This window comes from Tursiops truncatus, chromosome 10, assembly GCF_011762595.2.
Source record: "Tursiops truncatus isolate mTurTru1 chromosome 10, mTurTru1.mat.Y, whole genome shotgun sequence".
Lineage (NCBI taxonomy): Eukaryota > Metazoa > Chordata > Mammalia > Artiodactyla > Delphinidae > Tursiops > Tursiops truncatus.
Window position 1 is genome coordinate 66,041,960 of NC_047043.1, and position 16,363 is coordinate 66,058,322.

At 42.8% G+C, this 16,363-nt stretch overlaps 1 protein-coding gene across 2 annotated transcripts in view; it reads left to right on the forward strand.

Moving 5' to 3' along the window:
- The window catches only part of RAD54L2 (RAD54 like 2), an 87,769-nt gene that overhangs the window by 52,266 nt on the left and 19,140 nt on the right, over positions 1-16,363 (forward strand). The window contains exons 1-8 of one of the 2 annotated variants that reach the window (XM_019947675.3): positions 1,051-1,087; positions 10,604-10,805; positions 11,757-11,896; positions 12,365-12,481; positions 12,805-13,031; positions 13,825-14,007; positions 14,144-14,277; positions 15,874-16,070. In XM_019947675.3, coding sequence (XP_019803234.2) covers positions 10,621-10,805; positions 11,757-11,896; positions 12,365-12,481; positions 12,805-13,031; positions 13,825-14,007; positions 14,144-14,277; positions 15,874-16,070 — 1,183 coding nt within the window. In that variant the 5' untranslated portion in view covers positions 1,051-1,087; positions 10,604-10,620. Of the gene's footprint in view, positions 1-1,050; positions 1,088-10,603; positions 10,806-11,756; positions 11,897-12,364; positions 12,482-12,804; positions 13,032-13,824; positions 14,008-14,143; positions 14,278-15,873; positions 16,071-16,363 lie in introns of those variants that run through there. The other variant, XM_019947676.3, reaches the window with a different exon arrangement.

Genomic DNA, 16,363 nt, shown 5'->3' on the forward strand with positions numbered 1-16,363 from the left:
GTTACAGTATTATTGACTATATTCCCTATACATGTACATTACATCCCCATGACTTATTTATTTTATAGCTGGAAGTTTGTACCTCTTAATCCCCTTCGCCTATTTCCTCTGTCTCCCCATACCCCCTCTGACAACCACCAGTTTGTTCTCTGTATCTATGAGTCTATTTCTGTTTCATTTTGTTTGTTCCTGTTTTGTTTTTTAGATTCTACATACAAGTGAAATATGGTATTTGTTTTTCTCTGACTTATTTCACTTATACCCGCCAGGTCGATCCATGTTGCAACAAATGGCAAGATTTCATTCTTTTTCATGGTTGCGCAGCATTCTCTGCCTCTGGAATCTTGTCCCTTCAACTCCTGGTTGTCTCAGCATCTCTTCAATGCCTTCAAAAGAGTTTTGTTGTTGTTTGTTTGTTTAAATTTGCTAACATATTCCTAGCTGTTCTTGGTGCCACCTTTGGTTTGCCTCACGCTATTCCGTCTTAGCTGGAAGCAGAAGCACCAAGCCAACATTAAAAAAAAAAAAAGTGTGTGTGTTTTTTTGAGATATAATTCACCACTTTAAAGTATACAATTCAGTGGGTTTTAGTATATTCACAAGGTTGTGCAACCATCTCCACTTTCTAATATCAGAACATCCTCACCACCCCAAAAAGAAACCCTGTTACCTGTAAGCAGACACTCCTATTATCCTCTCCCTCAGCCCTTGGCAACCACTGTCCTACTTTCTGTCTGTATAGATGTACCTGTTCTGTGCATTTCTGTAAATGGAATCATACAATATGCTGCCTTTTGTGTCTAACTTTAACTTAGCATAACAACTAAGTCAACTCTGCGTGTGTGGTAAAATATATGTAACGTAAAATTTAGCATTTTAGCTATTTTTAAGTGTACAATACTGTGGCATTAAGTACATTCACATTGTTGTTGCAACCATCACCACTGTCTATCACCAAAATGTTTTCATCATCCCATTCTGAAACTCTGTACTCATTAAACAATTACTCCCCATTCCCTTCTCCCCCCAGCCCTTGCGAACCTTGAGAACCACGATTCTACATTCTGTCTCTATGATTTTAACTACTGTAAGTACCTCATATAAGTGGAGTCATATAGTATTTGTCTTTTTGTGACTGGCTTATTTCACTTAACATAATGTCCTGATTTATCCATGTGGTAGCATGTGTCAGAATTTCCTTCCTTTTGTAAGGAATAATATTCCATTGTATGTATATATCACATTTTGCTTGTCCTTTCCTCTGTCTGTGGGTACTTGGGCTGCTGTGAACGTGAATGTATAAATATTTCTTTGAGATCCTACTTTCAGTTCTTTTGAGTGTATATCTAGGAGTGGAATGGCTAGATCATATGGTAATTCTATGTTTAATTTTTTGAGGAATTGCCATACTGTTTTCCACAGCAGCTGTACCATTTTACATTCCCACCAACAGTGCATAAGGTTTCTAATTTCTCCACATCCTTGCTAACACTTGTGTTTTTAATAGTAGCTATCCTAATGGGTGTGAGATGGTATGTTATTGTAGTTTTGATTTACAGTTCACTAATGATTAGTGATGCCGAACATCTTGTCATGTGCTTTTTGGCCATTCGTATATCTTCTTTGGGGAAATGACTGTTCATATCCTTTGCCCATTTTTTAATCAGTTTTTTCTTTTGTTATTGAGTTTTAAGAGGTCTCTTTGTGTTCTGGGTATTAATCTCTTAATAAATATATAATTTGCAAATTCTATGTGTTGCCATTTCACTCTGTTCACAGTGTCTTTTTTTTTTTAATTTATTTAATTTTGGCTGCATTGGGTCTTCATGCTGCACAGGCTTTCTCTAGTTGCGGCGAGTGGGGGCTACTCTTTGTTGCGTGGCGCAGGCTTCTCATTGTAGTGGCTTCTTTTGTTGCAGAGCATGGGCTCTAGGTGCACGGGCTTCAGTAGATGTGGCCTGCAGGCTCTAGAGTGCAGGCTCAGTAGTTGTGGCACATGGGCTTAATTGCTCCATGGCATGTGGGATCTTCCTGGACCAGGGCTTGAACCTGGCAGGCAGATTCTTAACTACTGCACCACCAGGGAAGCCCTGTTCATAGTGTCTTTTGATGTGCAAAGTTTTAAAGTTTTCATGAAGTCCAGTTTGTTTGTTTGTTTGTTTGTTTCTCTTTTATTGCCTATGCCTTTGGTGTCATATCTAAGAAATCATTGCCAAATCCAATGTCATGAAGTTTTCCCCCTATGTTTTTCTTCTAAGAGTTTCGTAGTTTTAGGCTTTACAGTTAGGTCTTTGATCCATTTTAGTTAATTTTTGTATATGGTAAGGGTCCAGTTTCATTTTTCTGCATGTGGATATCCAGCTTCCTGGTACCATTTGGCAAAGTAACTGCCCTTTTCCTATAGAATGGTATTGGCAGTTTTGTTGAAAATCATTTTGGCCATATATGTGAGAGTTTATTTCTGGGCTCTATTCTATTGCATTGATCTATATATCTCTATTTATGCCAGTATCACACTGTTTTGATTACTGTAGCTTTGTTGCAAGTTTTGAAATCAGGAATTGTGAGTCCTCCACCTTTGTTCGTTTTCAGGATTGTTTCTGCCTGTTTTTGTAAATAAAGTTTTACTGGAACAGAGCTGCACTCATTCACTCATTTGTTTACGTATGGTTGCTTTTGAGCTACAACAGCACAGTTAAGTAGTTGCAACAGAGACCTTATGGCCCACAAAATCTAAAGTATTTACTCTCTGACTCTTTATAGAAAAAGCTTGCCAATCCCTGAACATTAATACTCTTTGCTCATTTCCCCAGCTGTAGTGGATTATACCACAGATATGTAAATCAAAAGGAAAAATAATTCGTACAAGGGTGCTTATGCCAGTATAGATGTGAATGAAAAATAAAGTACAGCCCAAATGCCCAGCTGCAGGGGAATGACAAAATATTCTGTGGTATGCTGTTAGCTTGCATTAAAATGACATGTGGACTATATCAAAGAAATATTTATATATAAAACAAGTGATTAAAAGTAGAACACAAGGGCTTCCCTGGTGGCGCAGTGGTTGAGAGTCCGCCTGCCAATGCAGGGAACACGGGTTCGTGCCCCGGTCCGGGAAGATCCCACATGCCGCGGAGCAGCTAGACCCGTGAGCCATGGCCGCTGAGCCTGTGCTTCCGGAGCGTGTGCTCCACAACGGGAGAGGCCACAACAGGGAAAAAAAAAAAAAAGTAGAACACAAAATGATGTGTACCGCAAAAAAAAAAAAAAAAAAGTAGAACACAAAATGATGTGTATTTGTTGATTACCAGTATAAAATAAATATATATTACCAAATGTGGAAAAGTTGAGACCTAAATAGTTTAGAGGTTAGTGCCTGTTACATTTTATTTTCCATTAAAACTTTAAAGTTAAAAAAACTGTAAATTTTTTATTCTGGAAAATCTCAAACATAATAAAAAAATAGACATAGTTTTGTTGTTTTGTTTTGGTTTTTTTTTGCGTTATGCAGGCCTCTCACTGTTTGTGGCCTGTCCCGTTGCAGAGCACAGGCTCTTTATCATACCTAATTTTTTAAAATCAATAATTCCTTATATCATAAAATATCCAGATAATCCCTGATTATCTTTAAAAAATATTTTTACTGTTAATTTATTAAAATCCCTACAAGGTCTACATTTAGTTGGTTTGTCTTTTAAATCTCTTTAGCATATAAACTTTTTAAGTACAGCTAAGATATAACCTACCTCTTTTTTGTTTTCTTTTTCTCCTTGCAACTTATTTATAGAAGAAAAGGATTCACTTGTTCTGCAGTTGCACACATTTCTAGACTTTGCTGATTGTACCCCTATGGTCTTGTTTATCAAGTTTAACATAGTCCTTTGTTCCCTGTATTTTTGCAAACTGGGAATGAGATATCAAGGTGTGTTCAGGTTCAGGTTCAGTGTTTATTTTATTTTATTTTATTTTATTTTATTTTTTTATTTTTTGCTGTACACGGGCCTCTCACTGCTGTGGCCTCTCCCGTTGCGGAGCACAGGCTCCGGACGCGCAGGCTCAGCGGCCATGGCTCACGGGCCTAGCCGTTCCACGGCATGTGGAATCCTCCTGGACCGGGGCACAAACCCATGTCCCCTGCATCGGCAGGCGGACTCTCAACCACTGCGCCACCAGGGAAGCCCAGGTTGAGTGTTTTGACACACATACATCATAGGTTGTCGTGCACATATTCTACCACATCACGTCGGGAGGTACATGGTAAGACTTGGAATCCACTGATCTTTGTTTATATAGATGAGATTGAGGAGGAAGAAGAAATGGAATAGCTGGAGAAAGGGCCCTGGAAGTGTTTGTACCTTATACCCCTAATGAATGAAATGTAGGTTTTTTTTTTCAAAGCTACTCATTTGACTATCATATTTGTTGTGATGGTGTTCATAACTTGTTCCTGAGAAGCTTATGTAAGTGTTCATTGGTGTTTATATAACTCTGGTGATCACTGCTCACAGCTGGCTTGCATGAGGGAGAAAGTTCAGAGGTATCTGCCACCAGGTCTGATTCTATGATCCTGAACTTGGGTGGTAGTAGTCACTGACTTTTAAACCATGAAGACACTAATTTTCCTTTGTCAAAGCACATGTCTCTACCTCCTTGTTGAATCTTTAATCTTTTTTCCTCAGTGACTTTTGGTGGATTATACTCTAGAATTTTGGGGTGGGCTATTTTTTGAAAGTTAAATTAATTATTTCGGTTAGGTTGTAAATTCACATGGTTCAATATTCAGAAGGTACAAAAGAGCACAGTGAAAAGTTATATTTTGACTTAGGGAAATAGCAGTTGTATTATTAAGAATAGTTTAAGATGTAGTGTATATTATAATGTTATGTAGAAACCAGAAACTTCACCGTAGCATTATGAAGCAGTAATGAAGCACTTGTAAAACACTGACTTACATGACAACAAATTTTAAATATTAGCACATCCATAAACTAAAGCCCCTTTAACAAGCAAATAGTAGTTGTTGAACACAGAAGCTAAGGATTCAAAGAATGCTAGGTGGTAAGGAGCTGATTTAGACCTGTATCCTGTATATAAAGGAAAGGGGAAACCTGTGTCTGAACTCAGTGTGCATGAGAATTGTATATACTGTTTGATCATTTAAAAATTACTACTGTGCTTGGCTACATTCAACCCATGCCAGACAGAAATTCACAGCCAAGCCTCACAAGTTGGAATGTCTGATAGTGAATTTGTGACATTCAAAGACTATCAGGTTTTGTTCTTCCTCCTCCCAGGAACAGCCCACTCTGCAAGGTAGAAACCAGAAGAAATAAATACAATAGTTGGCAACAAGTTCCCACTGCCCAACAGATCAAGTTCAAACCCTTTAGACCGACATTCAAGGCCTGCCGTCTATACGCTGACTCTGTTCTGCCTACTCTGTAGCCTTGCCTCCAGGTGTTCCTCCAAGTGGTTACTCAATAAATTTGCTTGTGAAATAGAAACAAAACAAAAGGCCTTAAGGCCAGGAGACCATCAAAGGTCATTATCTAACCAGGTCAAGGGACCCAGCAAAACACCAAGTTGAAGTGTGCCAACACAGCCCTGAGCCTGCTGTCTAGCCATCTATTTCTTTGGGAGGAAAAATTTGATGGCCTCCCAATTAGGAGGGAAGAATTCAGGGCTGTGAGTTAGGAGGAAGGTGACAATAGTACTATATGACAATGCTATGGAAGTATTAGCTCTTTGGAGGAGTGGGAGGCCTGAAGGAATGATAGTCTTTAAGGAAGACCAAGAGTTGCTGAGCTTTCCTCCTATAGGGCTTCAGATGGAAATGAGAGAGGACTGTTTAAGGAGGGTAGTGAATTTGGGAAGACAACTAGCCAGACTTGCAGTTCTACTTTGGAGCTTCTCTTTTAGTTCTCATGTTTGACTGGACACAGGAGCGATGGCACCTTGTCTCCTCAGCAGGTGGAACACGTCCATGAGCCAAGGCCACTTAACCACCCTGGACTCTGCTGTCTTTAGGAGGCCTTTTTATAAAATGCCTGCTGTGGACCTAGTGGTAATGGAGAGGGGATTGTTTTAACCTCTTGCTCCTGTTAATGATATTGCAGTGTCCCGTCATGAACATTCTTTGGTGCCTCCCTTGACCATTTCCCCTTTGCTGTTCAAAAAGCAAAGGTTATCTACCTGAAATCTTTAGTGGTCTCTCCGTGTAAGAGTCAAGGAAGATGCTTCCAGTGCTGCTTCAGGGGAGTGAATCAACCTGGGCATTCACATGTGAGTGTGTGTGTGTGCATGCACACAGGTCCACACCCACCATCTCCCTCCACCCAGTTTTTACAATGGCCACATTAGCTTCCCCTCCCTACCCAAACACCAGGCAATGGGATATAGAATGCTAGGAATAAAAGGCCTTGGAATTAGTCTTCCCTGGAACAGGGATTGACTTCTGTGCCAGCATCCAAGAAACTTGGCCTGTACCTCTGGTCTGTACCTAAGTTATCCTTGGACAAGGGGCTCCTGGGAAGAGACAGGGAAGTGGTTGTTGGGTTGGAAGGCCACTCGTGCTGCTATTTTGCTTAGTTCATTTTAGCCAATATTGAACTGCATGTACTTTCCTAACCATTCCACCTTGTTTAGAGTATTCCTTTTGCTTATGCTCCTCTACCTGTCTAGAATGTTCTTTTTTTCCTTCCTTTTCTAGCTGGTGCCTACCCATTCTGTTAGATTAAACCCAAGTCTCACCTTTCCCGAGGAAGCGCCCCCATAACCAGTGATAGGCAAGACTAGATTGTGTCCTTTCCCCAAGTGTTATTGCTGTTAGGCATTCCACTGTATACGTATACACATGTTTCCCCACGTGGACCATTCCATTGTGCCTTGGCACAGGGCCTGATACATAGCAGATGCTCAAATGTATGTTAGGCTAAACTAAAAGCAGGGGATGGGAGAGGGAACAGTGTCTGGTTTGCGGCAGTCTCAAGTGGAAAGGTTTAGAATGTGGAGGGGTGTGTGCGTGTAAGAAACACTCATTTTGTAACAACAAAATGCTGTTTTCATATGTCATTTCTGCTTCTCCCTTTGCTTTCTTATTTCTGATCTTTGGTTAGGATATATAACTGAAGTTTGAGTTCTCCATACAAATAAATACTGCTACCTGGCATGGCTGACCAAGCTCCAGAGCTTTGTGCGCTGCCAGACTGTTGAATGTGGTTGTGGGAGTATGGAGTTTGGCAGACCAGGGTTTAAAGAATAATATTTTCCATGAGAGAGCTATTTACATCCTCATTTACACACGTAGGAACTATGGCTCAGAGAAGTTGAACCCATGAACATAGAGCTAGTAAGTGACAAAGCCAGGATTTAACACCAGGATTGCCTGACTACAAAGCTTATTCTCATAACTGTCTGCTCCTGTTTTCCTGCTTATTTCCTGTATACCCATAGGCAAATCTTTTTAACTTTTTAGGGCTTCAGTTTATCATATTTATTTATTTTTATTTATTTATTTATTTTTGGCTGCTTTGGGTCTTCGTTGCTGTGCACAGGCTTTCTTTAGTTGCAGCGAACGAGGCTATTCTTCGTTGTGGTACGTGGGCTTCTCATTGCGGTGGCTTCTCTTGTTGTGGAGCACAGCCTCTAGGCGCACGGGCTTCAGTAGTTGTGGCACGCGGGCTTCAGTAGTTGTGGTGCATGGGCTTAGTTGTTCCACGGCATGTGGGGTCTTCCCGGACCAGGGCTCGAACCCGTGTCACCTGTATTGGCAGGCAGATTCTTAACCACTGAGCCATCAGGGAAGTCCCAGTTTATCATATTTAGAATGAAGGGAGCAAAACTTACCTTGTAGAGTTATTGTAGGAAAGAAAGAAGAAAAGAAACCAAACCCATTCTTTGTACCTGGAATAGTGGTAGTCATAGTAAAAGCAGCAGCTGTTTTATACAATGTTTACTGTGTGCCAGGCATTGTCTTAGCGCTTTATCTAGGCTATCTCATGTAATCATCACTACAACCCTCTGAGACTGAGGAATAACACTACAGTTGTTATTCCCTTTTTATAATTGAGGAACAGAAAGGTTATAATAAGGGGTAGAGTTGGTGTTCACACCCCAGCAGTCTGGCTTCAGTGTCTATACTGAACCCCTGTGCTCTGTTATCTCTTGCGAAACATTAGTTTCCAGCTCCATGTTGTTCTAGAATCTGACATTAATATGAAATAGACCATAGGGAACCCAGAATGGTAATAGGGCCAGGAGGGGCTACACCAAGCCGTGGAAGGTGAGCAGTAACAGAATGTCTGGGACACTCATGATTCTCTGACTCAGCCACTGACTGGTGAGACGGCCCTTTGGTATTTTTTGGTGGTTGAGTGCATAGGATGATGACCCATGGTAAGTCTTTTTTTCAGCTTGGGGACATCAGCTTACTGGTTCACTCATTGAGGTCTGTGGCAGCCCTGGCCTCCCTTTACCAAAGTCTACAGGGTTGCATGTTTCTTCTTGAGTCCATACTGACATGTGATTTTTGTTTTGTTTTGTTTTTTGCGGCACGCGGGCCTCTCACTGTTGTGGCCTCTCCCGTTGCGGAGCACAGCCTCCGGACGCGCAGGCTCAGCGGCCATGGCTCACGGGCCCAGCCGCTCTGCGGCATGTGGGATCCTCCTGGACCGGGGCACGAACCCGTGTCCCCTGCATCGGCAGGTGGACTCTCAACCACTGCGCCACCAGGGAAGCCCTGACATGTTTTTTTAAATGTTGAATATATAAATGAGGGAGAAGGGACAAATCTCCCTTACAGAAAAATTGCAGATAATAAATGTAGATGGAAAGAGGGAAATAGAAAACCACCATTAGAACACCACAGTAATAATTGCTCTAGGTAAGATCCACTGATGAATGTTATAATTAGTGGATGAAACTTTTAAGGATATTTGTGTTCTGAAAGCCTCAAATAACGCCCCCCCCAAGCTTTTTTGTATGTGGTTTTAATATATGTCCAGAAATTCTTTGATGCCCCTCCCTCCAGGAAATGGAGCTTAATTCTCTTCCCCCCGAATGTGGGCCAGGCTTAGTGATTGGCCTCTTAAGAATAAAATATGGAAAGGGAAACATAGTAATTTTACAGTGGAGAAATCTGGCAGACACCACTTCAAGGTTAATGTCACCAGTAATAAGTCATGTTGATATCATGTACCCTGATAAGATGTGATGAGAAGAGCACTTCACCTCTGTGGTATTCTTTCCTAAAAGTCATAACCCCAATCTAATCATCAGACAAACCCAAATTGGGGGACAGTCTACAAAACACCTGACCAGTACTCTTCAAAAAAGTATCAAGGTTGGGAGTTCCCTGGTGGTCCAGTGGTTTGGACTTGGCGCTGTCACTGCCGGAGCCTGGGTTCAAACTTAGGGAACTAAGATTGCACAAGTCCCTTGGTAGGGACAAAAAAAAAAAAAATCAACGTCATGAAAGACAAGAATAGGCTGAGAAACTGCTGCAGTTTAGGGAAGACTAAAAAGACATGAAAGCTAAACACAATATAGTATCCTAGATAGTATCCTATAACAGAAAAAGACACTAGTGGAAAACTGGTAAATCCAAAATAACAAACAAAAATAATACCAACAAAAAACAAAACTTCCTGAGTCCTTCCTGCCTGAGAGCCAAGTGGCATGGACTAGAGCACCTCAGTTTCAGCATTTCTGTTCTTATTCTGAATTCCTCTTACCTTTGGGAAAGACCTTTTGGTTGTGTAGTGCTTGTATCTGGGAGGCTGTGGCAGACTTGGGGACAGGTCTTTGTGATTGTCAAAGCCTGCCCATCCAGTGAACAGAATGCAGCTCAGCAAATGAGGAGAGGGATGTGCACATAGACCCCAGTTCTTGCAATAATACCATTAGACATTCTGTTCATCTTTTAAATTCTCACTTACATTTTACCTCCCATATAATTCCTTGTGTGATCATACCATGAAATAGTACCTTTCATAGCCCAATTATTCTTGGTTTAGCTAATTACCTTTGGCTGAAAAATGGCACCTTAAACTTTGAAGGTCTTTAGGTCAGTTTCCCTGCCCCTCTTGTATTTAGCACACCTTGCCTTATTATGTCTAGAAAACAAACTCCTTAAAGGGAAGGAATTTAGAAATATTCCTTGAAGCATCTAGGACAGTGCTTGCCATGTTGTAATCCCTCATTAAATGGTTGGTAAATTGAATGAATCCTTTAATACACTGAAGGGAGGAGTGGTCTCCCTGTTGGCAGATGAGACTTGCTTAGAGTCATACAAATGAGTGTGAGCTGTATTGGGAACTCAGTTGTCCCTTTCTGAGTAGTCTGAGACCATGACACTTCCTCACTCTGATCATAGTGCTAAATTATATCAAGAGTGATGGCTATCATTTGTTGTGAGCCTACTCTGGGGGCCAGGCCCCAGAGTAGATAAGTCCATTGAGGTTCAGAGAGATGTAACTTGCTTTATTGGATCACCAGCTAATAAGTTGCTGAGTTGAGATTTGAACCCTGGTGTGTCTGGCATCAAAACCCACTCTTCCTCCAGTAAAGGTTGGTCCCTGGCACCTCTTTCCCTTTGTCTCTTCAGACCCATCCCTGGAAGACATGTGTGGCACTGAGTGTGCCCAGCTGGGGGAAGATGGGCAGCGGCCACCGCGGTGCACTTCAACTACCTCATCTCAGTCTGAGCCTTCAGAGCAGCTTAGGCGCCACCAAGGCAAGAGCCTTGCCTCCGAGGACCCCAAAAAGAAGAGAGCTCAGAAGCCCTCCCACATGAGGAGAAACATACGGTGAGCTATGCTCTGGGTAAGAGGGGAAGAGAGGGAATAGAAGTATTACCTTCATTTGAAGGCTGTCAGTAGCAAAAGGACTGGTTTGAGCAGGAGAGTCCGATTTCCCAAGGAGAAAAGTATAAGTTGTGTGCCCCAATTAATAGTGAAGATGCAGCTCAGGACCACTGGGTCTGGGCTGTCAGAGGATACAGGGCTGAAGTGGATGGCACTCGAGCACCCCTGGAGAGTGTCCCACTCTTTGGAGGCCCGGGAAGCAGCCATAGCATGCTCTGGTTGGACTCTGGTTTCTTCCTTTATTTTTTCCTTCTGTCTCAAAATAAGAGGAGATAAAAGAAGTTGAGTTCTTATTTTCTTAGAACTCAACACAGTTGGAAGACAACTGTCTGGTCCAAAGCAGGGCTTCTTCCTTGAGCTAAGAGATCAGCAGATGTGAACTTCCTTAACTATCCAAATCCCCAATAGTCCTTTCTTCTACCAATGACAATTTTGCTGTTGAAAGGAGATAAATATATTTTTCCTCCTACCCTCATTTTTTTTTTAAACATAATGATGACTTGAAAATTTACTTTAAGTTTGGGAAATAAGGATGTAGAATCATCCATAATCCTACTTTCCCATATAACACCTCTGTTTTTTATACTGCTTTCCAGCTTTATGAATTACATATTACTCTATTTCACTCTTGATCTGTTATGTGCAGAGATGATTCAGCAGGGGCACCTGTCAGGAAGTTAAATAATATGAAAAACATATTAGCCCAGAACCACCTGAGCCTTGAAGTCCCATTTATTTTTTTACCTTGCCCATTTCATGGGTGTAGTGGGACTGATATGGCTTCTCCCACCTCAGCTCTCTGAGCCCAGCAATGATGGTTTCCCTCTTTATCTTGACATTACATTGCCCAAATCTCAAGTGAACCCAAGTACTCTCTCTTATTTAAATGTTTAGCAAGCTGCTCCGGGAGGATCAGTTGGAGCCAGTTACCAAAGCAGCACAACAGGAAGAATTGGAAAGAAGAAAACGCCTGGAACAGCAGAGGAAGGATTACGCAGCCCCCATTCCCACCGTTCCCCTGGAGTTCCTTCCCGGTAAGCAGTGGAGGTGGCAGGAAAGGCCCCGCGCTGCAGGGAGAAGAGACCCTCAGTGCACACTGTGGTCAAGGACAGAGCTGGAATAAGATGGTGGCCTCTCAGGAATCCTTTCAATCCATTCAGTTCTTAGAAGCACGTGATCAGAAGGATCTCATTTGAAAAGTAAGATGGATAAAAATGTACCTCCTCAAATTGATGTTATTTAGATTTTCATCCATAACTTTGGATGTTAACATGCCAAGGGATTAGGACATTTTCTAGTGGTCAGGTGAATACTAGGAAGTAAGAGCCAGTAGAGAAAAGGGAATTTGGGAAGAAGACTGGGGTTTTTCAGATGCCCTCTACTTGTCTTCTCAGGGGATAGTTCCCCAGAGAGCAACAAAGGAGGAGGATGGCAAATCATTTGGGAAAATATGTTTGAGCTAAATGTGGTTTTGACATTCCCTTCCATCTTTTTTTCCCCAGAGGAAATTGTCTTAAGAGCAAGTGATGGACCCCAACTGCCTCCTCGGGTCTTGACCCAGGAAGTGATTTGTTTGGACAGTAGCAGTGGCAGTGAGGATGAAAAAAGCAGTCGAGATGGTAAGATTGAGCCAGAGGTGCCCCTCCTTCCTCCTGACCCAGTGTTTGCCCTGAGAGATTGGCTGTACCTTTGAATAGAAGATTGTTCAGTCCTTCCTCATTCAGTCTGGGGTCTGACTGTGACAAATTTCCCTGAGTCTCCTTGGTAAATATAAGTTTTCCCCTTGTCTTAACATGAAGCTAAAAGAGAGAAATAATAGAAACAAAAATTTTTACAAGTGATAACAAGTTCTAACTTTGTTTCCATGCTCTCCTGTTTTAACAACGAGCAGTAAATTATCTCTGCTTCCTGAGTTTTTGTTTTGTTTTGTTGGCTGCCTCAGAGGTGATTGAATTGAGCTCTGGAGAGGAGGACACTCTGCACATTGTGGACAGCAGTGAGTCTGTCAGTGAGGAGGATGAGGAAGAGGAGAAAGGAGGCACCCATGTGAATGACGTCTTAAACCAGCGCGATGCTCTGGGGCGGGTCCTTGTCAACTTGAACCACCCTCCGGAGGAGGAGAATGTCTTCCTGGCCCCGCAGTTGGCACGGGCAGTGAAACCGCATCAGGTACAGCAAATCTGGACTCTTCTCTTGGTCTCCTTTCAGCTTCCTTGCTGTGGACGTCACCCGCATCACAGCCTGTGAAGTACTTGTTTGGTACCATGAGCAGCTATTGGAAAGGCCTGATTCTTCCTCCTAGCAGTTGATGCTTCAGGATTCCTGATGAATGGGAAGGGACAAGCCTGAGAGATGCCCTATCATGTAGAAGGTGCTAATCTTTTGGCTGAATAATCTTGAGCCTCCTTCTGTGAGATCTGAAAGACTGATTGAGATACTCTCTGGAGAGCAGTGCTTTGATTAGGGAGTTGTGGCTCTGGAAGAGATGTGAGAACTCAGAAGTCTGAGGGACTTTCTGATAGGAAGGATCAGAGTAGTTTGTGTTGACCCAGAACCTGGAACCAGGACCAGTGAGTGAAAGCTCTGTGAAGGCAGAGGTTGACTCAACGTAAGAACTCTTAACAGTAAGAATAGCTCCTCGTGAAATGGGCTGCCTTGAGGTGAGCAGCCAAGGTCAGCCAGACCAAGCCTAAGTGAAGGACCCAGTCAGGAATTTGGTACTCAAGATTCTTGCCTCAGATGGGCCACTATACCAGGGGAATGCTTTTCTGTGTTTTCTCCAAGAAGAACGTCACCAGCCAATAAACTAGTCAGGGTTCAGGGAAACTTCTGCAGCCATCCACACCAGCTCTCTGGTATAATGTCTGCTCATTTACTTAATTCTGACTACTTCCAAAGTAAGTAAACTAGACCCCTGGTCTTTGCCAGCCAAAGATATTTGTTTGTGTTTGTTCCCTGTCAGATTGGTGGGATCCGGTTCCTGTATGATAACCTGGTTGAGTCCTTGGAGCGATTTAAGACCAGTAGTGGCTTTGGCTGTATCCTGGCCCACAGCATGGGACTGGGGAAAACTTTGCAAGTGATCTCCTTCATCGATGTCCTCTTCCGCCACACGCCAGCCAAAACCGTCCTTGCCATTGTGCCGGTAAGTGGGAAGGCACCACTTGGTCACCCCTCTGCAGAGCTCTGGAGTAATGCCTTACTGGGCACTAAAAAGCCTTATTAGCTCAGCTCTGAGCTTGTTCCCTAAAACTCTCTTTTTGGACTTGACTTTCTGATAGGTTAATACTCTTCAGAACTGGCTGGCAGAGTTCAACATGTGGCTCCCAGCTCCTGAAGCCCTTCCAGCTGACAACAAGCCTGAAGAAGTCCAGCCTCGGTTCTTTAAAGTTCACATCTTGAATGATGAGCACAAGTAGGTGGCCTGCCCTCTCCTCTCTGCCCCTTTCCTTTTATTTTTTTTATTATTATTTTAAAATTTTTATTTATTTTATTTATTTACTTTTGGCTGGCTTGGGTCTTCGTTGCTGTGCGCAGGCCTTCTCTAGTTGCGGTGAGCAAGGGCTACTCTTTGTTGCAGTGTGCGGGCTTCTCGTTGCGGTGGCTTCTCTTGTTGCAGAGTGCGGGCTTCAGTAGTTGCGGCACATGGGCTCAGTAGTTGTGGCTCACGGGCTCTAGAGCACAGGCTCAGTAGTTGTGGTGCACGGGCTTAATTGCTCCATGGCATGTGGGACCTTCCCGGATCAGGGCTTGAATCTGTGTCCCCTGCATTGGCAGGCAGATTCTTAACCACTGCGCCACCAGGGAAGGTCCCCCCCTTTCCTTTTAGACTTCTTCCCAGGATCTGGATGTCAAGGCAGTCTATCTGGGTATGTGCCTGTCCTCCCAGATTCCTTTTGGTTTCTTGATGTATCCCCCTCTCTCTTCTTGCTACTCATTTTTTCTCTGCCTAGTTTTTCAGTAAAGTCAGAGTCATGTAGCCTGGAAAATTTCTTGTATTCTGCTTGAAGATGTTTTTATATCCTGAAAAATCTGTGTACATGGTCACGTTTTCCCACGTGTATAGTAATAAAATTCAACATGATAAAATGAAACTTTCCATCTCCTAACTTTTCACCTCTTACATTTATCTTTTGTTAGAAACCTAATCACCAGTCTCTTCTTTTAAGCACCAATCTATATTTGACCTTTAACAGTACAACTTCCAGGCTTTGAAAGGTGCAAACCTTTTTTTGTTTCAGATTTAAAGAAAATTATTTATATTTCCATTCCGTAAATTCAACCTGGTTTCCAAAAATCTAAAGCTATTTCTTGATCCAAGCCAGCAATCCATGCTACCCTTTCCCCTCGTTGATATGGATAATTGAGAAGGTAGACTTTCTTTTCTGCAGAGACCACCTTTTGTGATGTTTGGTCACACACATCAAAATGAGGAGACTATGAGTGGCCCCACTGGTGGCTGATCACCTGCTCTTTCCTAGATTTCAGGACTGTCAGTCCACACAGCAGTCAATGAAATACAGCCAGGGCTCAATTGTTTAGGAGTAGAGGGACTGTGCTGAGTGGCATCCGGTCTCTGCTGTTCTTTTTCCTTTACTGTGCGTCCTTGGCTCTTTATTCACGAGGACCTGGGCAGGTGAAAGGCAGAATGTTGCCCTTGCTTTTACTACTTAGTATTCATTGTGGGAATAACTTGAAATTCTCCCTCAAATGTAGAATTGTAGTCATGAATGTACATCCAGGGAGGTTGTCACTTTTGCTTGTCTTGTGCCATTGAATTTCTGTTTTTTGTTATTTAACCATCATCAGTGAACCAGTCCATCCTTAGTGCAATTAGTGTCTCTAGAATGGTGGGAAAGTCCTTGGGCAGCTGGCCAGCCCTGTGATGCTGCCACATGAAGTCTTTGGCAATAAGGACTTCTGAATGTACATGAACACAGCTTTGACTGTGAGGAATTTTTCCTGGGGAGCAGGGGAAGCAATAATACTTTCTTTCTGTTCACTCTTGCAGGACAATGGCAGCTCGTGCTAAAGTGATGGCTGATTGGGTGTCAGAGGGTGGGGTGCTGCTGATGGGGTACGAAATGTACAGACTCCTCACCCTGAAGAAATCCTTTGCCACAGGTAGACCGAAGAAAACCAAGAAACGTTCTCACCCGGTCATCATTGATCTGGATGAGGAAGATCGACAGCAGGAGTTTCGAAGAGGTGGGCAGCCTCTCTGGGAATACTCTAAAGGGTGATCCAGGGGAAAAGAAATAGTGTCTGCTATAGCACCTAGTCAAATGGGAAGCATTATTGATGTGAGTTGTATTGACATGAACCAGAAATCCTGGTCCCCGAGGTAGGTGGGATGACCTGCACTGGCTCTCAGAAGGTATTGCTTTCTCTGCAGGCAGTGGAATTCTGGGTAGGCCAGGCCACAGGCTGGCATGGGGGAGACTCCTCTGTGTCTTTCATAGAATAGTTAGAAGAGTAACTGCTCCCTTCACCACTTCCCA